Source organism: Halichondria panicea, chromosome 17 (assembly GCF_963675165.1).
Source record: "Halichondria panicea chromosome 17, odHalPani1.1, whole genome shotgun sequence".
In the NCBI taxonomy this organism is placed as follows: domain Eukaryota; kingdom Metazoa; phylum Porifera; class Demospongiae; order Suberitida; family Halichondriidae; genus Halichondria; species Halichondria panicea.
The window spans coordinates 3,906,000-3,927,277 of NC_087393.1; the positions used below are offsets into that span (position 1 = coordinate 3,906,000).

The 21,278-nt window shown below is 38.7% G+C and overlaps 2 protein-coding genes and 2 long non-coding RNA genes across 5 annotated transcripts; 1 reads left to right on the top strand and 3 right to left on the bottom strand.

The window, feature by feature from the left end:
* Nucleotides 1-101: 101 nt before the first annotated feature.
* On the top strand, nucleotides 102-16,577 carry LOC135351358 (uncharacterized). Of its 2 annotated transcripts, none has more exons than XR_010399441.1 (3): nucleotides 102-257; nucleotides 13,021-16,341; nucleotides 16,435-16,577. It is a non-coding gene; the product is annotated as an uncharacterized LOC135351358 (long non-coding RNA). The 2 variants fall into 2 exon arrangements; XR_010399440.1 differs by having other exon boundaries at nucleotides 105-257; nucleotides 11,102-16,341.
* Nucleotides 5,261-10,577, bottom strand: LOC135351353 (uncharacterized). The gene is made up of 2 exons (XM_064550342.1): nucleotides 6,035-10,577; nucleotides 5,261-5,479 (listed from the first exon to the last, which is right to left on the bottom strand). Exon 1 carries the CDS (start codon nucleotides 10,436-10,438, stop codon nucleotides 6,545-6,547), a length of 3,894 nt encoding a protein of 1,297 aa, XP_064406412.1. The 5' UTR covers nucleotides 10,439-10,577; the 3' UTR covers nucleotides 5,261-5,479; nucleotides 6,035-6,544.
* Nucleotides 12,526-19,013, bottom strand: LOC135351355 (neurotrypsin-like). The gene is made up of 10 exons (XM_064550346.1): nucleotides 18,879-19,013; nucleotides 16,403-16,595; nucleotides 16,159-16,313; nucleotides 15,915-16,101; nucleotides 15,640-15,788; nucleotides 14,205-14,391; nucleotides 13,946-14,094; nucleotides 13,637-13,825; nucleotides 13,357-13,508; nucleotides 12,526-13,173 (listed from the first exon to the last, which is right to left on the bottom strand). The coding sequence occupies exons 1-8, from the start codon at nucleotides 18,997-18,999 to the stop codon at nucleotides 13,680-13,682; spliced, it is 1,287 nt and encodes a 428-aa protein (XP_064406416.1). The 5' UTR covers nucleotides 19,000-19,013; the 3' UTR covers nucleotides 12,526-13,173; nucleotides 13,357-13,508; nucleotides 13,637-13,679.
* Nucleotides 19,014-19,582: 569 nt separating this feature from the next.
* Nucleotides 19,583-20,573, bottom strand: LOC135351380 (uncharacterized). Its single transcript, XR_010399451.1, has 2 exons — nucleotides 19,860-20,573; nucleotides 19,583-19,770 (listed from the first exon to the last, which is right to left on the bottom strand). It is a non-coding gene; the product is annotated as an uncharacterized LOC135351380 (long non-coding RNA).
* Between the last annotated feature and the right edge of the window lie 705 nt (nucleotides 20,574-21,278).

Sequence of the window (21,278 nt, forward strand, 5' to 3'; positions counted from 1 at the left end):
ATCGAGTGAACAATCCCCTGGTACTAGTTGTCTGCGCATGCGTCAACCAATTAGCCCATTTCTGGCTATTAGTGTATTCTTGTTCACTTTTGTGACATTTATATTCGTGTACTATCGTGTACAAAGTCAGTTCCCGTTTTATCATTATTTGGAATGGCTCTTAGCTGAAGCTTCTGTCTTCTCTGAAGCTTAGAAAACATTATTCTGAAGACTGAACAACAAGGGAAGAGGTATAAAGCTTTGTCAAGCTTATTAAGGTCAGATATTTTTGTGTGCCCTATGCTATCAAGTCTTGTTCATGTTTAATTGCATGTTGTTGGTGGTTGAGACATAATTATACTGCATGTACGGTAGATGCTATAGTAGTATCAATAACATTGTATAGCTTTGCATGGTGTGTTATAAAATAGCTTTTTCTTTCTGTGGATCAGGGCCTCCTCCGCAACGAAGCAAAATCCAAGATATTGTGGCTAGAAGCCTATACATGCATGAATAGTACTGTTAGTCTTTGTCGCATTGCAAGAGTTAAGCAGTTACAGCTGGAATACACGCACACACACACCATCAGCTTTTCTATATTCTAGGCTTAAGTATGCAGTATGCACATTACAATGATGCATGCAATGTATATATACTAGTAAAACTTCAGTACTTTCTATTTCTTATGTCTAATGCAGTACGTACTTGATACAAGTGTGTGTGCACGATATGTAACTTTAGTTGGTATCTCCACTTGATCTTGGATCGCTGCTTTCTTCACGTGAATCAGGTCTTGGAACATGATCATCTTCAGAATTGAGCTCTCTGTCTTGTACATCTAGCTCTCTCTCCCAGTTATACTCCTCGTCAAGTTGTCTCTCTCCATTGAAATCATTGTTCATTTCTCGATCCTGAGGGTCTTCTTGGGGCAGCCTTACGTATTGTATCCTGCCTTTGTCGACAGCTCTCCAACACCGAGTCCCCTGGATTCTTCCCACACAGCGAGCGAGCAGACCGGTCTCTTTCAGATGCTTGTACACATGGTAGGAGAGAATGAACAGGAACGTCACAAAGGCTATGACTAGTGAAGTGTAGGTGGCAGTAATTTGTGTATTATTGCCTTGTCCACTAAATTCAGGTTGTTTTGTAGCCGAATAGAAGGAGAAAAATGACAAAATAGTTAGATTTGTGTAAAACGAAGCATTGAGAATATTCAACCACAATTGATTGTAGATTCCACCAAGAAAAATAATTATACTCAAAATTAGGATGCATATTACTGTCAATGCTACCCCATAGTGTTTGTACTCGTTGTTCTTGGAGGTTATAGCAAACCAAATAGTACTAATCATTTTAATGAAGAGTAATAGCCCAGTCCAGAATCGATAGCGATGTTTAATCACATGTGGGCTAGTGTAAGCGTCAAAAAATGGCTTTAGTTTAGCCACCCATCTCAGTCCTCTCACATGAGAATATCTTTGCAATGGTTGAATAAAGAGGAGCATTAAAGTATACAGAACAGTAGCTATTCCAAACAAAGCACCAATCACCACCAGAGCTAGGTGCTTCCCTTGCCAACACAATACATTGCCATCAGGGAGCCAGTGTTGCTTACTGGTTTTGTTAGGATAATATATCGTTGAGCAGGAAAACACGGCTACTTCAGCTTGAAGAATTGTGGTGTAGGAAAGTAGTATAATTGTAGCCAGCACTTTCACAGCATTCTTACCAACAAATTGAGTAATCCAACTGGATTTTGAGCTAATAAGAATCAATAGTCCCAATCCTGTCCAAACAAATAGAGGAACAAACAAGTTTAAGATGACTTGTCCAAAAACATCAAAACCATTATAAAAGCACACACTCATGCCTATATACAAGTTGAACCAAGCCACCAGGCTGGATAGGTAGGAAGACCAATGCAAAGGATGCAAAAACAATTCCTCGCTAACATGAAACATACTAGTGTAGAATAGGAATCCATTTATTGTTCCGTCTGTGATGGTCACGTTACACCAAAGCACGAACAGCAGAGCTAGAACAGCAATCACTAGAGAGCCTAGCAGAAGGAGAAGCCGGTATATAATGCTATTGTCTGAACACCGGACACACTTGGTTGAACTTATGGCCGAGCTGTATGGCTTCTTACATGCTCCACACAAAATGCCGTGTCTGTGTTCGCGACATTGCTGATCAAAAAGTCGATCCTGATTGAATGTTTCTGAATGACTGATGTTTATGGATGTTACATTATAGTCACAATAGAGCTGGGGACAGTATAAAAACTTTATGAAACCATTTCCAATTTTGGAGTCAGTATCAGTGTCATTATGGTAACCTATCCATGTTAAGCCTGGTTTTCGAATAGTTTGATCACTAGCATTATAAGTACTGTCTCCAGCAGACCAATAACAAAAGCCAGTTGTTTTGTTTAATATAGTTCCCAATGGACAGTTTCGGTATTTTATGTTTATCCATCGTAAATATTTTCCTCCTAGAGTCCCAGTATCAGATTCTATGAGAATAACCACTTTATCTTCTCCTGTAATATTTTGTCCTGATAGCACTTTCAGTGTTAATGTGGTGCATTTAGCTTTGATAGTACGGTGGTAAGGTTTCCCTCTTGAGATGCTGGTCATGATAATAGTAGCTGGAACTGGATGGTTAAATTGTCCCACAGCAACTAGAGACACTGTAAATGTTTGACCGGGATACATGGTTTTATCAACAAATTGAGTTCCACAAATCTTCGAATTGTTCTCACAAAAGCAAATATGTTTTGGAAAAGAAGTCACATAGGATTGATCGAATGTATTGTTCCAATGCCACAACGATTCATCGAAAATCTTGTTGTACATGTAGTCATTTGTACTGTTCTTGATAAATGTTGTATAGCATTGATCCATAAACCCTCCGAATATCTGACTTCCAGCGTACCCAGCTGTGTTGTTAACCATTACCACGTGAATAGTGTCCAATATTGAGATCTTTTGAGCTGTAGTTAACAAATTATTGTCATTGTACACTTGGTAAAAACACAGTGGCTTAGATTGTAAACACTGATCTTCTGCGTATATGCCTCCTCCAGATAAAGTAGCATTGTTATTTTCAAATGTCAATGTGGTATTTGAGGTGAACAAAATGTACGAACTCTGGCAGAGAACTAGGCCCCCACCGTCAAGGCCTGTATTATTTGTTATGGTCACATTGCCACTAAACACTATAATAGAATTGAAAGCAGAAATGGCCGTTATGCTGTTGTTTACAAAGCTAGAGTCACTGATAAATGTTTCTTTTTTCTGTTTACTAATGTAAACAGTTGCTCCTCCTGCAATTAAATCTTGAGTATTAGCTCTGTGAGTCATCACTAGCTTGTTATTACTGAAGCTACACCTTGTGATATTCACTTTATAGTGTGGAAAAGAAGATACTTGTACCCCATTAATTTGATAGTTGTATATGTTGATTGCCACTCCACTATCAGCATTAGAAGCATTTAGTATGTTGTTTGTGAAGTTACAATTTTCAATTTCAATGGATAAATTGGGACAAGACTCCTCCGATTTAGTTTCATGAAACAGTAAATACATTGCACCTCCTCTTAGTTGACCTATGTTGCTATTGAAAATGGTTTTTCTGAACATAATAGCATTTGTGTTTTCACACCGCTCGTGTCTGTACTTCCCCTTATTTGTTGTTGGTGTTTTAGCAACAATGTAAGCACCCCCTCCCAAAAGAGCATTCCCGTTTTCAATTCTGCTATTTTCCACCAGTATGCTATTGCTAATGTAGTCTATGTCACTTTTGAATAGGATATAAAGGTTGCCTCCTTTACTTGAGTAGCTATATGCTTCATTAGAACATAATGTTACGTTAGTCAGGACAATGCTAATGTTTGTACAGGATAGTAACACCGAAATTCCGGTAGCTCTGATTTGTGATAGAATATTAAAACTTTCTTTTCGAGGAAATAAACTTGCATTTCCATTCAAAAAGCTTGAACTACTAATGTTTAGAACTTGTATGTTTTCTCGGGTGTGTTCCAGTGGACAGTCTTCGTACTTTAACACAAAATTACCTCCGACATACCTGTCGTTGTGATCATCCCTACCAGTGTTGTTCACCAGTAGGCAGTCTTTCATTGTCGAGTATCTATACAGTCCCTCAGCAGCTATCCCGTCTCCATTACTGTCTCGAATGGTTATCGATTGCATTGTTAGAGCAGTCACATCTTTAAGAGCAACTGCCGCTTGAATGGAGATTAAACTAAAATGGCTAAAAAAACTTTTGTCTGATATTTTTTGTCCACATGATGAGATGGTAAGGTTTCCAATAATGAGAGTATCTATGTTCTGAAAAATAAATCCCGCTGCTACAGTACAACGAATGTTAGCTGTTTTTTCTGCTGCACTGAATAATGTGATGCTCACAAGATTGGCTATTTGAAAGCTTAAACTCAGAGTGTGCAATCCTGGCATGAAAATGAACTGTGTGTTGTTCAAATGACTTACATTTGCATATTGGTTCAATGTCTTGCATGGTTGCCTTGGGCATGTCATGTTCGATCCATTGTCTGGTCTGACGTACAAAATACTGTCCCAGTCTTGTCTGAAGTCTGTGAAACAGTCTCCTTGGTGTGTTATAGCCAACACAACAGCAAATAGTAGCAATTGCATTTTACATAACCAGTGAAGTTATCAACTAAGTTTATGGTAGATCTACACACTTTCACTGCCTTTATATTTTTGTTTCCTAAATGTTAGTTCTGAGCCCCCATATAATTGTTCTTCGCTTGCTGTTATTTTCTTGTTTATTATAATTTGCAAATAATATTATATGATTATTATTACGGCTTACTTTCGTCAGTGCGTGTTTGTACAACCAGCATGTACTGGAGAACTGGCAGTAATAACATGCATAAACACATGCACATTATTTAATTTCATGTGTTGGTAGTTGGTATTACCATGCAGGATGTACAGTATTATCAGTCTTCTGTTTAGTATAGTAAATTTAGTATAACACTGTAGTACGTTATATGCATGGTTTGTGTTGCATGGTATGTAGCTTATACTTTCTATGGAGCAACGCCTCCTCAGCGGTAAGTCAAAATCCAAGAGTGGCTAGAAGCCTATATATAGAAACTGTTAGTTTTCGTCGCATTGCAACTGCGGAGTATAGTTACGGCTGGAATAGACACACCCACACCCACATACGCACGCAGTCAGCTTAATCGTATTCTTTGAGGAATAACAAGTATGCACTTTGCAATGTTGTTGCAATTTACATTATGTATATACTTGTAAGTACATTTTGTTTTCTATTTCTATTTCTATAATGCAGTACTTGACACAAATGTGTCTACACTCTCTAGATATAGCTACAATGTATCTTTAGTTTCTCAGTTGGTATCTTCACTTGATCTTGGCTCACTGTTTTCTCCTCGTGAATCAGATGTTGTGGACATGATTATCTTCAGAATGCTCTCTCTCTTGTACATCTATACACGTGATAGGAGATAATGAAAAGAAATGTCAAAGGCTGTGACTATAGTGAAGTGTAGGTGGCAGTGAATTGTGTATTATTGCCTTGTCCACTAAATTCAGGTTGTTTTGTAGTTGAACGGAAAGAGAAAAATGACAAAATGGTTAACTATAATTATATAGATTTGTGTAAAACAAAGCATTAAGAATATTCAACCACAGTTTTGGTATAGATTCCCACAAGAAAGTAAAAATTAGGATGCATTACTGTCAATGCTACCCCATAGTGTTTGTACTCATTATTCTTGGAGGTCATAGCAAACCAAATCATTCTAAATAAGAGTATACAGTCCAGTCCAGAATCGATAGTGATGTTTAATCAAATGTGGGCTAGTGTAAGCGTAAAAAATGGCTTTAGTTTGCCACTCATCTTCGTCCTCTCACATGAAAATATTTGTAGCGCGCGGTTGAATAAAAGGGAGCATTAAAGTGTACAGAGTATTGAAGTACATGTATATTATTATGCGCATTCCTAACACGTTGGTAAAGTTATTTTTGTGTGTGATCTCTACCTTCATTTCCTCGCCAAATTTACACCCTATATACATGTATACGGTCAAGAGCAGATGAGGGGATGGAGCGTCTTCCTGGTCTTAATCTGAATAGTATTGCGGTCCTTTTTTGCGGATTCACTAACATCTTAACCACACTCCTTGTTTGTAATGTGCTAAGTGCTCTGTACATGTGTGACTGATAACATGTTTGATCTAATAATGGTACCTGCAATACAGAGGATTTCAAGTTGGTTGGCAGAAGTTAAAACTTGAAGTGCAATCAACCATGACCACTAGTGAAGTCATGTTTGTACAGCGTCTTTGTTTGTGGCCTTTTAGGCACAATAATATTATAGTTTGGCATATCTTTCAATATAATTATTAGTCATTGTCAAGTATATGCACTTTGCAATGTTGTTGCATTTACATTATGAAATGTTTATACTAGTAAGTACTTTCTGTTTTTTATGTCTAATGCAGTATTTCACACAAGTGTGTATGGATAGCTACAATGTATCTAAATAAACTTTAGTTGGTTTCTTCACTTGATCTTGGCTCGCAGCTTTCTTCTTGTGAATCAGGTTTTGGAACATGATCATCTTCAGAATTGAGCTCTCTGTCTTGTACATCTAGCTCTCTATCCCAGTTATAATTCTCGTCGAGCTGTCTTTCGCCATTGAAATCATTGTTCATTTCTTGAACCTGAGGGTCTTCTTGGGGCAGCCTTACGTATTGTATCCTGCCTCTGTTCCAGTGTTCGACAGCTGCTCTCCAACATCGAGTCCCCTGAATACTTCCCACACAGCGAGCGAGCAGACTGGTCTCTTTCAGACGTTTGTACACATGGTAGGCGAGAATGAACAGAAACGTCACAAAGGCTATGACTAGTGAAGCGTAAGTGGCAGTGATTTGTGTTTCGTTGCCTCTTCCACTAAATTCAGGTTGTCTTGTAGCCGAATAAAATGAAAAAAATGACAAAATGGTTAGATTTGTATAAAACGAAGCATTGAGAATATTCAACGACTGTTGTTTGTAGATTCCTCCAAGAAAAACAATAATACTCAAAATAAGGATGCATATTACTGTCAATGCTACCCCATAGTCCTTGTACTCGTTGTTCTTTGAGGTAACAGCAAACCAAATACTACTAATCATTCTAAATAAGAGTAACAGCCCAGTCCAGAATCGATAGCGATGCTTGATCACATGAGGGCTAGTGTAAGCGTCAAAAAATGGCTTTAGTTTAGCCACCCATCTCAGTCCTCTCACATGAGAATACCTTTGCAATGGTTGAATAAAGAGGAGCATTATAGTATACAGAACAGTAGCTATTCCAAACAAAACACCAATCACCACCATACCTAGGTGCTTCCCTTGCCAACATAATACATTACCGTCGGGTAACCAGTGTTGCTTACTGGTATTGTTAGGATATTGTATCGTTGAGCAGGAAAACACAGCCACTTCAGCTTGAAGAATTGTGGTGTAGGAAAGTAGTATGATTGTAGCCAGCACTTTCACAGCATTCTTACCAACAAATCGAGTAATCCGACTTGATTTTGAGCTAATAAGAATCAGTAGCCCTAATCCTATCCAAACAAATAGAGGGACAAACAAATTCAAGATGACTTGTCCAAAAACATCGAAACCATTGTAAAAGCACACACTCATGCCTATATACAAGTTGAACCAAGCCACCAGGCTGGATAAGGCAGAAGACCATTGCAAAGGATGTAAGAATAATTCCTCGCTAACATGAAACATACTAGTGTAGAATAGGAATCCATTTATTGTTCCGTCTGTGATGGTCACATTACACCAAAGCATGAAGAGCAGAGCTAGAACTGCAACCACTAGAGGGCCTAGCAGAAGGAGAAGCCGGTATGTAATACTATGGTCTGAACACTGGACACACTTGGTTGAACTTATGGCTGAGCTGTATGGCGTCCTACATGCTCCACATAAAATTCCGGTTCTGTCTCTTCGACATTGCTGATCTGGATCGAATGTTTCACTGATGTTTATAGATATTACATTATAGTCACAATACAGCTGTGGACAGTATGAAAACTTTATGAAACCATTTCCAATTTTGGAGTCAGTATCAGTATCGTTATGGTAACCTATCCATGTTAAGCCTGGTTTTTGAATAGTTTGGTCACTAGCGTTATAAGTACTGTCTTCGGAAGACCAATAACAAAAGCCAGTTGTTTTATTTATTACAGTTCCCAATGGACAGTTTCGATATGTTATGTTTATCGATCGTGAGTAAGTTCCTCCTAGGGCACCAGAGTCTGATTGTATGAGAATTACTACTTTTCCCTCTCTTGTAGTAGTATTTTGTCCTGATGTCAGTGTTATGGTACTGCATTCAGCTTTGATAGTATGATGGTAAGGTTTCCCTCTTGAGATGTTGGCCAAGATCAAGATAGTAGCTGGAACAGGATTGTTAAATTGTCCCACAGCAACAAGAGACACATCGAACAATTGACCTGGATATATGGTTTGATGGATACTTCTGTTGTTTTTTTCACAATTAATTTTTTTTCCTGCACAAAAGCAAATATGTTTTGGAAATGAGGTCACATAGGAGAGATTAGATTTGTTCCATTGCCATGAAACTTCATTAAAAATTTTTTTGTAAACTAGCGTACTATTGATGCCAAATGTTGTATGGCATTTATCCATAAACCCTCCAAATATCTGACTTCCAGCGTATCCAGCAGTGTTGTTGATCATTACCACATGAATGGTGTCCAATATTTGCTTCTTTTGATGGTTAGGTAACGAATTGCTAGCAATGTGCACTTGATAAAAACACAGTGGCTTAGATTGTAAGCACTGATCTTCTGCGTATATGCCTCCTCCAGATAAAATAGCTTTGTTATTTTCAAATGTCACAGTGGTATTTGGGCTGAACAAAATGTACGAACTTTGACAGAGAACTAGGCCCCCACCATCAAGGCCTGTATTATTTGTTATGGTCACAATGCCACTGAACACAATATTTGATCTGAAAGCAGAAATGGCCGTTATGCTGTTATTTACAAAGCTAGAGTCATTGATAAATGTTTGTCTTCTCTGTTTACTAATGAAGACAGTAGCTCCTCCGGAAATTAGATCTTGACTATTTTCTGTCTGCGTTAAAAGTTTGTTTCTCAGAAAGTGACTTCGAGCAATGATAACTGTATTGAAAGGAAGAGATGTTGCTTCCACTCCGTTAATCAGATAGCAATATATGTTGATAGCTAGACCACTGTCTGCTTCGGAAGCATTTAAAATATTGTCTACAAAGTAACAGCCGTCTATTTCAACAGTTCCTTTAGGACAAGACTTGTACATGCTCGCTGTTTCGAACAATATGTACAGAGCACCTCCTCTAACTTTACCACTGTTACTAGTAAAGTTTACATTTCTAAAACTAACATAGTTTTCGCATGCAACTGTTATGTTGTCAGGTTCTTGGGGAGGCTGCTTGAATCTAACGTATGCTCCTCCACCCATAACTGCTGTTCCCTTGACAACGTTACTATTCTCCACAATGACCGTATTGCTCGTATATTGTTTGGCGTTTCCGAGCAGAATGAAAAGGTTTCCTCCTTTACTGGAAAAGCTGTATGCTTTATTGTATTTTAGTTGCACCTCTGACATGTGAATAGTAACATTTGTGCACGAAAGAAACAAAGATATGCCAGTTGCTTTGGTTTGACGTTTGGTATATGAGTCATGTTTGATATGTTGTGCACTTCCATTCAAAAATTTACATCTCATAATTCTCACATAAATCCGCTCGTTTGGACAATCTTCATAGTATTTTAGTACAAAATTACCCCCAAAGAATTTTTCGCTACCAGTGTTGTTCACCAGTAGGCAGTCCTCCATTATTGAGTATCCATACAGTCCCTCAGCAGCTATCCCGTATCCATTACTGTCGCGAATGGTTATCGATTGCATTGTTAGAGCAGTTACATCCTTAAGAGCAACTGCCGCTTGAAAGTGCCCTAATTCGCTGTAAGTACTAACTGGTATATTTTGACCACATGCAGAGATTTGCAGATTTTTGATAGTGATAAAGTTTACGTTTTTAAACATAAATCCTGCTGCTTTATAACACTGAATTTTTACAATCTCTGTCTCATTTCTGCTATCCTTCATACTATCGAGTTCAATATTCATAAGAGAGTCAATACGAAAGTTTTTACTGAGAGTGTGCAATCCTGGCATGAACATGAACTTTGTGTTGTTCAAATGACTTACGTTTGCGTAATGGTCCAGTGTCTCACATGGTTGCCTTGGGCATATCGTGTTCAATCCATTGTCTGATCTGACATACAAAATATTGTCCCAGTCTTGTCTGAAGTCTGTAAAGCAGTGTCCTTGATGTGTTACAGCCAGCACAACAGCAAATAGTAGCAATTGCATTGTACGTTGATCTCAAAACCAGTAAAGTTGTAGATTAACTCTTGTATTGGATTTAATTGGATTGCATGCCTTTATACTTTCCCGAATGTTAGTTCTGGGCCACCTCCATATAACTATAATTATTCCACTTACACTTTCGTGTTTATAGCATTACGGTTTACTTTGTGTGTTTATACAGCCATGCACCTACTTGAGAATTGGTAGTATAATAACATCAACACAATTATACTTAATTGCATGTGTTGGTGGTTGATATGATTTGTTGTAAGTATATATAGTACGACATCGTAGCTTTGGTTTCTGTTTTATGATAGGAATCTTAAAGTAGCTTTTATTTTCTGTGGAGCAGCGGCTCCTTCTTTGTATACCTTAAGTCACTACCGTATATAGTATATGTATATAACGTATGTATTTGCGTATGGTTCGGGAAAGTTAAAACGTTCATATTGATTTTGAGCTGTGTGAATATTTAATGAATATGCACTAACAAAAAGTACTTTCGAATAAGATTGCTATAATTATGCTTCATTGGAATAATGTTACGTTAGACTAATCAGGAAAATAAACGTTTGTACAGCATAGTAATACCGAAATTTTGGTATCTCTGATTTCTACATCTAGTCAGATAATTTGTATACCTAAAGTATATTTTTCACCCCACAGGTAATTCCTACTTTTTATCGCAGCCTTCACTGCTAGGGTCCTTTGCTCATGGGCGTTTCTAGAGATTGAGGCAGGGGGTGCTCAAGAGCAGTGGCGGATCTAGAATTCTTGAAAGAGGGGTTCCAGGGCTCTGAGCGGGTCAAGGACTGTTAAAAAAAAAGGTCGTCACTTCTTCGAAACGGTGAGCATGCGCATTAACACACAGAATTTAAAAAGGTCATCACTTTTCATAAGCGTCTGCATGCACTACGCTGGAGAGTTTTTAGCCTTCATAGTCACTGAAACTGCACAGACAAAGTTTCGTATGACTAACAAGGACTAAAGGTAAGTGAGAAGTGCATGTGAAAGCTAGGACAATTTGCTAACTTTCTTACTAGCTTTCAATTGAACCCAAAGAACCCCCTCTAGATCCGCCACTGAAGAGCACAGAAAAAAATGAGGCCGCGCGCGCAATTTTACGCCCCCACATTTATTGCGGCACGTTTTTTACATGCATAGCGTGATTATTATTATTATTTTTTCAAAATAAACAATGTGAAATTGACAAAAGGGACAAAACAAAAAGAAAGGTAAAGGGTACAAACATAAAATAGAAGGGTACATACAAAGGTTCAGTTTATTTGTGGAGGTGGACCTCCGACATCACCAGGTCGATAGCCCCAACTCTGAAGGGGTGTCCACATGACAATCTGGACCCTCTAATAGCTTGAATGGATGATCTTAGGAGGGAAAAGGTTAGTCGGCAACGGAGCCAGGATAGTGTGCTGCCGTATGATTGGTCCCATTTGGATGATAGCATGGAGGCAAGTTTCTTGTAGAAGGTTGTTGCTTCACATGCTAGGCCTCACGTTGCAGAGAGTACTAGAGGGGAGAAGAATGCCTGTTCAATGTCTAGAATTCTTTGTTTGTAGGCCTTTTTTTTAATTAATTCATGTTTGCGATAGACTGTGTGTGGGTCGGCGTGTCTGTTGGATGCAGCGTGTGGGTTAAATACCTAACATCAAAAAAGGTTCTTTCAAAGGAGCCTCCCATACTCCATTGGCTGCAAAGTCTAGGCGTGCACCCGGTTGTGTGTTGGCACTTGGCATTTGCTAAATAATATGTACAAACAAAATCCACCCTCTTCAGTTGTTGCACTAGAGGGCAGAATGGTTTGTTATCCTTCATTAACCTCGAGACAGAACCACAAAATTAATAGATTCTAGGTAAGGTTGTTTTTTAACCGCTGCTATTTTCGGCGGCTATTTTCTAAAATAGCCACCTTGCTATTCCGACAAAGTTGAACTCCCCGGCAAGGGTGGCCGATTAACGAGAGTCTACTGTATATATATATGTATTCTCAGGAACTACTAAGTGTACTGTATCTCCCTTCAGTCAACATATTTGACCACACAATAATAGGGGTTTTGGTAAAGATCATTAAGTTATATACATCAATGTATATCTATATATAGCCAGCCAAGTGTTATTAGCATGTAGCATGCATTGGGTGTATACGTGAGGGCTTATCCTAAAGATAACTATCAATTGAAATTAATGAGGAGGATTAAATCTATGCTACATTTATAGTTGTTAATATGTCAGCCTAAAGTTCAATACTGTCAGTGAATATACTACTTGGTGGGCGCGGTACCCACTCTTAGTTCAGATATGCTGGAGGGGCTTCTCCGCCAGCCAAGTACTGAGCAGGGTACAGGGCAGGGGGCTGTGGTCCAGAGGGGTAGGATTCAGTGTGAGGGTACGGGTACGAGGGATCAGCATATTGTCTAGTTGGGTAGGGGGCAACTGGTTGAGGTGCATACATATCTTGAGGGGGGGGCCTGATTCATGTATTAATTGGAGATTTTGGTCCATGGATTGCATGGGATAGGCTGTATTTTGTATATTTGCAGCTTTCGGCGTAGCATTATTGACTACAGGAGTCCTGGGTGGAAGGTGAGCCAGGCGATGTCTTCTTCTTATGCAAATACAGAACAAGATGATAATCACAATTATGATGATAATGACGACGATAGGAACAGTTACACCAATGCTGATGATTGGTATGATGTTGGATGACGAGAGAGTAGGTACTGTAATACAATTGTAAATGTCAGGTAATTAGGTGTCACTAACATGCATGTATCATTTGTATTTCAGGTAAATACATAGCTATATATGTCATTGCAGTAATATGCCAATCGCCGAGCTATGTAATATGTCTTGGCCAACATTAATACTTGATACTATATATAGCATAGATTGGCAACTCTAACCTGTAGAACTGCACATTAAGGCCACATCTTGTGTGTGGGTGCAATCTTCAACTCCGATAGTGTTAGCAGGACAATTAATGAGTCTGCTCTCAGTTCCTGAGCAACGAAGCTCGTCCAACCATGTTGGAGAGTCCGATAAGATTTCATTGAAACTATATATACATGTGCATGCATGCATGCATGCAACAAAGTAACTTTTCAAGATGGATGATTCGATGGCGAGTCATGAATGGCTATTATAAGTTAATGAGACTACTCAGTGATGAGCTTACACACTCACCCTAGTGTTCCAACTGTTCCGTATCGAGTATAGGTTGAGAACCCTATAGTTGACGACAAGCCACCCTTGCATCATTTATACCGAATCTGTCATCACACACTGCCCCCCATTGTCCATTGTAATATACCTCCAGTCTGCCAGAGGAGCCTCCTGTTTGGCCTGAGCTGCCTACCAGCCTCAGGTCTCCATCTGAGGGGAAAAAAAACAGCGAAGAATACAAATTAAGGACTGCATGGTTTTGTAACGTCAAGCATTCAGATGCGTAAAAGGACTGTAGTAATGTCACACTATATTCGTGTATATAATTACTTGCAGTACAGATCAAGGCCACGTCTTGTGTGTGGGTGCAATCTTCAACTCCAATAGTGTTAGCTGGACAATTAACGAGTCTGCTCTTAGTTCCTAAACAAAGAAGCTCGTCCAGCCATGTTGGAGAGTCTGATGAAATTTCATTGAAACTGTACAATAAAGTAAATCTTCAAGATTTATAATTTGATGCAAGTTGTGAAATATGCATGGTTAACATTGTTGATCATGCACTCAATGATCATCTTATAAATTATCTCACCCTAGCGTTCCAACTGTTCCATATCGAGTGTAGGTTAAGAACCCTAGTTGACGACAAGCCACTCTTGCATCATTTGGACTGAAGCGATCGTCACACACTGCCCCCCATTGTTCATTATTATAGACCTCCAGTCTGCCAGAAGAGCCTCCTGTTTGGCCTGAGTTGCCTACCAGCCTCAGGTCTCCATCTGAAGGGTATACAGAGACGTTAATACCTCAGGCTGGCTATAATTATCATTCAAAGTAGTTTTATATGTGTTTGATGAAGCTCGACTTGTTATGATACTGAATATCAGCAGGAAAACTATGAATCCTTTAAAATAAAAATATATATGAGAATATAATTATAGTCCCTACAGAAATGATATCAGTAAAAAATAGTGAGTTTCTAAATTGTCTTTTTAATGTGCGTGCATGGATATCTCATGCAGATATTGGTTTGAACTATAGCCCTGTTTACACCACATCTAATCTGGGTCGAATCCGGATTTAATCGGGTCAGATTTTTCTGAGTAGTGAGCATATGTACATATTCGTGGGTGTTTCTAGAGTAAGCCCACAGCTTCTAATGAAATTAGTGGTCATTTTACTACCTCAGAACTAGAGCACTAAAGTGCAAACCCTCGGCCGGCTGGTGACATGATTAAGAAACCATATATAAAAACAGATGCTGAGTTTTAGTGGTACATATGCACTGTGGATCACAGCAAAGAAGCTTAGAGTCTCAGAGAAGTATGGCTCCTGTAGTAGCTAGGACCTAGCAGTCTGCTACAGAGACAGCAACACAATTCTAGCTTTCTATTTTAGCGACCCCTTTCCATTGTTTCTGGTACGGGATCACTTCAGCTGTAAATATGTAGGGTGCCTCTAATAAAGGCCGTGTGTAGTTAGCTAGTTGCCAACGTGTAAATTCAAGATTTTTAGCTTTTGCTCGCTTTTATTCGACAACGAAGCTTTAACATCAAATCTGCCAAATTTAAAACTACTACCTTGTCCATGGCATAAACACAGTGCTATCGCATCCAGGTGAGTAGACTCAGAATACACAGACAGACAGACAGACAGACAGACAGACTGACTAATATAACCCGTGGCGCCGCGGCGCGCCTCGGGTTAATAAGCCCTCTGCGCTTACTCACATCTAAATTAAGGATAAGGGCCGTTTACACGAACGCGGTTAGGTTTAATCCGGATTCCAACCCAAATTAAAGGTCTGATGTAAACGGGGCTTATGCCCTTGGGTACAAATCCAATGCACCCTATTATAGTATAGTATATGCATGGTACAACTATTACATTCGTGTACATAACATAACACACACACACACACACCATCACCCCACATACACCGCCCCTATGCATATACACATGCATTGGAACTGTACATATATTACTATACTGCATGCACCTCACTATATTCATATAATCATCCTTACTTGCAGTACAGACCAAGACCACATCTTGGGTGTGGGTACAATCTTCAACTCCGATAGTGTTAGCGGGACAATCCATAAGTATTCTCTCAGTTCCTAAGCAATGAAGCTCATTCAGCCATGTCCGGGTGGAATTTGAAGGCTGGGAGAAACTGTATATAGTGTAGAAAAGGATTATCTTAATTGTACTATAAATATAATTATGGTTGGTGAAGATTGGAAGAACAGTAAGAGGAACTGGATCCACTAAAATTAGTCATAAATGTACATGCACTCACCCTAATGTTTCTACTCTTCCATACTTGGTATAGTCTGTGTACCCTAGCTGACGACAAGCCACTCTTGCATCATTTGGACCAAAGCTGTCATCACACACTGTCTCCCACTGATCAATATTAAAGAACTCCAGTCTACCAGAGGAGGCTACCCAAGTGGTAGCAGGATTCACTAGTCTCAAAACTCCATCTAAATTTGTAAGATGCATGAAGTATGTAACTATTGAAAGTGTATAACATCACTCACTTATTGCACACACTAATGCCACATCATCAGAACGGTCACAATTATGAACTCCGGTAGGATTTTGTGGGCATTCATCCAGTCTGCTTTCAGAACCATTGCAGCGAAGGTTGTCCAACCATGTTGGAGTGGATTCTGACGCTGCTAGGTCACCAGAACTATTATATTAGTAAAGGAATTGTAATCGTAAGAGTGATAATAGTAATCCATTTTATTTTAATGCAAGCATAAGTATTGATATACTTACTTCCGTATGATTCCATATACTACATAACCTAGGAAACCAAGCTGACGACAAGCAACAAGTGCACCAGCTGGACCAAATCCATCCTGACACACTGTCCCCCATTGTCCACTATAGTAGACCTCCAGTCTACCAACTCCTCTGCCTCCTGTTAAACCGGACGTATCTATCAGCCTCACATCTCCACTCAATTGTCCTGTATGCATGAACAATATACAACACTGATAATATTATCTAAGTTCACAATTATCGGTAGGCCACATCAATCACATAATTAAAATTTAAAAGGCTTCTTGGCTTCTTTCACTTTTAATGTGTTGACCCAATAATCTCATACACTGATTATCGCAGCTAGTAATAGCCCTGTTTTGTTAAGCATAACTTTCAATGTTGACTTATATCTCATTAATTCTCGCAATTGCAATTAACACAAACATGTCGGGATGGTAACAATACAGCATGCATTATCAATAGATGTTGGCATGTGTACTGGCGTGATTGTTCATGATTTATCCTGTTCTATCCTGTTTTATCCTGATGTACTATTTATCATGTGTCATACCATACATTTACGCTATTGTGTAATTCACAGTTTTTCTTTGTGGTTGTTTATTCTCACATTGATCATGCATCCTTGTTTCTGGATCATTCTAGAATTATTCTCGATCACACCCCCCTGGGACCTGACTCTTATAAATAGTTGTCCATCTATTACCTTTTTTGTTGTTGGTTTTTGAGTTGCTGTCTTTGTATAGTTTGCTGATACTATTCCCTTATTGTAAATTTACTATATGAAAGAAAAATGTTTATTGGCAGTCAATCTCAACAATAGTAATAGTCTAGTCTGTATGGGTGACAAGGCCTAGGAAAACAACCCTTATGGAGCAAACTAATTAATTGTATTTTATTGCTTAATTAAATAAAGCTTAAGCTTCAAATTGATTACAATATCACTCACTTTGCACCTTCCTACCCCAAAATATTTTCGGGTGAAAGGGGGACAGTATTGACCTACCGTTTTGAGAAACTAATGTTCGAAGTTCTATCCGCATACAAGAACAGCATGAAAAAATTCAATGGCTGCCTTGTAACGGCTATACAAAAAAATGTTCGGATAAAAAAATTTTTTTTTAGTTAGAGGAGATATTGAAGTTACTTCTTATGAAAGAAAACCAAAATCCTAAAATAGCTCTAATATTTTACTTTGTAGTGTACTGAACATTATTAGTTTGCTCCATAAGGGTTGTTTTCCTAGGCCCTGTCACAATTATTTGGTTGCAAGAAGAATCCAACAATAGAGATCTCGCTCTTATAATTATTATGCCTCGAGGCGTAGCCGCACGAGGGATACGGTAAAGCTGACTGTGTGTGTGTGTGTGTGTCTGTGTGTGTGTCTGTTCCAGCTGTAACTGCTCAACGGTTGCAATGCGACGAAAGCTAACAGCTTCTATAGGCTTCTAGCCACGTTCTCTTGGATTTTGATTCGTGGATTAGCAAACTAAAGTTTCTTTCTCGAGTTATGGCTAGTTTGACTCACATTGAAGGCTGTTGCAGTCTCTTCAGAATCTTTCATAGCATCATCTGTCCGCACAAACTTTCTATTCAACATATGAGTTGGCCTTGCACTAAAGCGCTAGCTTTTTGTTAGCTACAATACTCAGAAAATATCTGTTAAAACAGCTAGCTAGCAGTAGCCATTTGTGAAAATTGATCTCTTTGGACACACCCTTTAATTATTCCTGTGGATGTAATGCGCATGCGCGCTCATTCCCCATGTGTGAGAAATAATATCCAAGATCCAGATCCAGATCCTCCTGGCAGAATCATCTTTGTCTTGAAGGCCTGGTAAGCCACCATATAACAATATAGATAACAATATGCATGTACACAGGTCTTTTCTTCTTAGATATTATATACACTGAACTACACAGATCCTGGAAGAATCAATTTTCTTCTTTCTTGAGGTCCTGGTAAGCCACATAATACAGCAATAGATGCATGTAAATAAGTCTTTTCTTCTCAGTGACTTTATATAGATAAGCTAACTTTAATATTCATTATAGAAACTAATATAACACTCTAATACTTTTCAGCGAAAGCAAAAACATGGCGAGAGGCATTAGCACAGCGCCAGCTTGAACACTAGTTATACTATCATTATAACCTTATAATGCCGTACTTCACAACAAAAACAATCATGCACACAATCAATTATATATACAGAGTAGAAGAGAGTACCACACAAGATGGTACCAATTAAGCAGCTTTTTTAAATATATCATCACTTGAACATGCATACATACTTGGTCTTATGAATTCATACAATTATGCACCTTTACAGTGCCCATTTGGAGCTATAAGCTTATAATAATTATGGCTTGTTTAAGACAGAGATTGCTATTAGACACGTTTAAGTAAATACCATGCAGAAATATCTATTTAATTAATCATAATTATTATTTATTTAGCATAAGCTCACCTCCAACAGCCCAAACCAGGCTCATGACAATAACTGAGATCCACAGTGAGTAATTCATCATTGGTATGGGTAATGCTTCTTGGAATTCAGTATGAAGGTCACAAATCACAACTTTACGCATTAGCTCTAGATCTATATACAATTGTACAGTGTGTCTCACCTGCGCGCATGTGCATTAAATTCTGCAGGATTGACAAAAAATTATAGATCTACACCATGCACACACAGAGTTTCTCATAGGGACCTTCCCCACATGCATGTGTTCCATTGCGATATCCAGTAGATCTGTAGCCTATGGATATTAATGGAAGTAGCCTAAGACTACTACATGGTGTTATATATAACCCAAGATCTAGATCTACTTCTTCTACAACAATGAGTATACTGTGTACTGTCAGAAGGAACACAAATAGTGTATAGAAAGTGTTAGTAATAATTATTTAGTTTCCCTGTCAAAGCTTATTGCAGTGCAATGACTAGCTATGCATTTTACCCAACCTGTCACTTTTATGTGTGAATTCTTATTTCTTATTCTATTGCACAATGACTGTGCATTTTACCCAACCTGTATTTTGATTCTAAAATCCCTTATCAACAGTAGGCCACTCGATAGCCTCGACTCCAGCCCCTTGAATAGTGGGCCTGGTATTTACTGTTGGCGCGTGGGTGGACAATTAATTTATTATTTACCGTATTTTATCTCATTGAACGTTAAAACAGTATTTTATCTTATTGTGATAAAGAGAACAGAAAAAAGAAAAAGAGGCTACCTCTCTGTATATACTGTAGACAGAGACAGCTAAGTAAAACATCAGGTCTGTAGATTTAACTTGAGGCTTGGATCGGATACACACTCAGGCGACAAGTTAATCTCATAAGAAATTAGTTAAACCTGTGGGTAAAAAATAAATGTGGATAAGTACAGTGGCTGTGACGTAACATAATGTGAGGACTACTTATTGATTTACACAATAAATTTACCATTGAGCACACTATCCATTAATACACACTCAAGCAACAAGTCCGGATACACACTCAAGCAACAAGTCCCTCGGATCGGATACACACAAGTCCCTCGGATTGTAAACACATTCAGGCCACACAGTTCTCGGATGACCACGTACTTACTCTGTGACCAATTTTCGGCAAATGTCACAACAATACTTCCTTCCAGATAGAATGGCACTGAACGTCGAACAGACATACCAACACTTTGAAGATGGCTTCACTCAGAGAAACAAGAGGAGAAATCACCATCACAACACTTCTTTCAGAGAGAGGTGCACTGGTCCTGTCAAGCTTCACATCAATCAAGAAAGGGAGTGTCTGGAAAGCAGATGGACTTGCTCTGGGACTTGCCATAGCCGGTCGGTACGGTACCCACATAAACACCAGCATACAGACACTTCAACCCCTCCAGCTGCTTGTCTTTCACTAGACCTGGTTTTCCAACACAGGATAACGCGTACGCGAGAGCAGAAGAGAAGGTAGCAGCCATTACACAACTTGGACTAGATTTCTTTTTTCAATGACATCATTATAAATGAAACGGATATCAATGTTTTACAAACTAATGCGGAATAAGAATACTGATAAATATACTGCAATTTACGATTACCCAGATTCTGGGTAATTCTGGCGCATGCGTAAACAGTGTATACCAGGCCGTCTTTCTCAGCGGCTTGGAATCGAGGCTAGCCACTCGACTGTATATGTTCATGACGTTGTAACGGATTGGAGTTATGCACTCGCTGAAATTCTTGTTTCTTCGCTTTTTCGCACTTTTCTTTTCCTGGCAATCCTAGCAACATTCACATTGCAAATGTTTTTTAGTTTTGATTCCCTTTCTTTTTTATTACAGTAGTACATACATTAATTGTGACATTGATTAATTTATCATCATCCTGTAATCTTGTTGAAGATACATAAGTGGTTGTTGGACAGAAGTATATATTATACTCCTCAATAATGAAAGTGAAATACCTAAGAGGAACACCAAGAAGCAAGAGAAGTTCAAGAAGAGAAGACAGGACTGCATGGAATAAACATTATTCATTTATCTATAGATGTGATAAATGGCAGCCATGTTTATACTGTAGATGTACTTCCAAGTGCAAAAGCATGGAGGCCTATGGCTATGGTATGTCCAGTCAGTGCATACATAAATAGCATACCTGAAGCTAGCATACATTTACACAGATAAAAGGCTAGATCTAACTATATAATAAGCTATCTGTCCAGTCAATTTCTTGATTTAGCCTTTCCCTGCAGAAATAGAGCAGTCTGAACAGAGTCAAAATTTGTGCAATAGTTAATTGAAAACACACACAACTGCACTGTCAATCCTATGTACAACCTAGACTAATCTACAGAGAGTGCCATGCACTCATAGTACTTAGC

Excerpts from the sequence above, each read along its gene's own strand:
- LOC135351355 (XM_064550346.1), bottom strand. The coding sequence starts at position 18,999 with ATGCGTAAAGTTGTGATTTGTGACCTTCATACTGAATTCCAAGAAGCA. Across the intron at positions 16,314-16,402 it reads GTATATGGAATCATACGGAA|TTCTGGTGACCTAGCAGCGT; the intron begins GTAAGTATATCA and ends CTAATATAATAG. Across the intron at positions 14,392-15,639 it reads GGTCTTGGTCTGTACTGCAA|ATGGAGACCTGAGGCTGGTA; the intron begins GTAAGGATGATT and ends TATACCCTTCAG.
- LOC135351353 (XM_064550342.1), bottom strand. The coding sequence starts at position 10,438 with ATGCAATTGCTACTATTTGCTGTTGTGCTGGCTGTAACACATCAAGGA.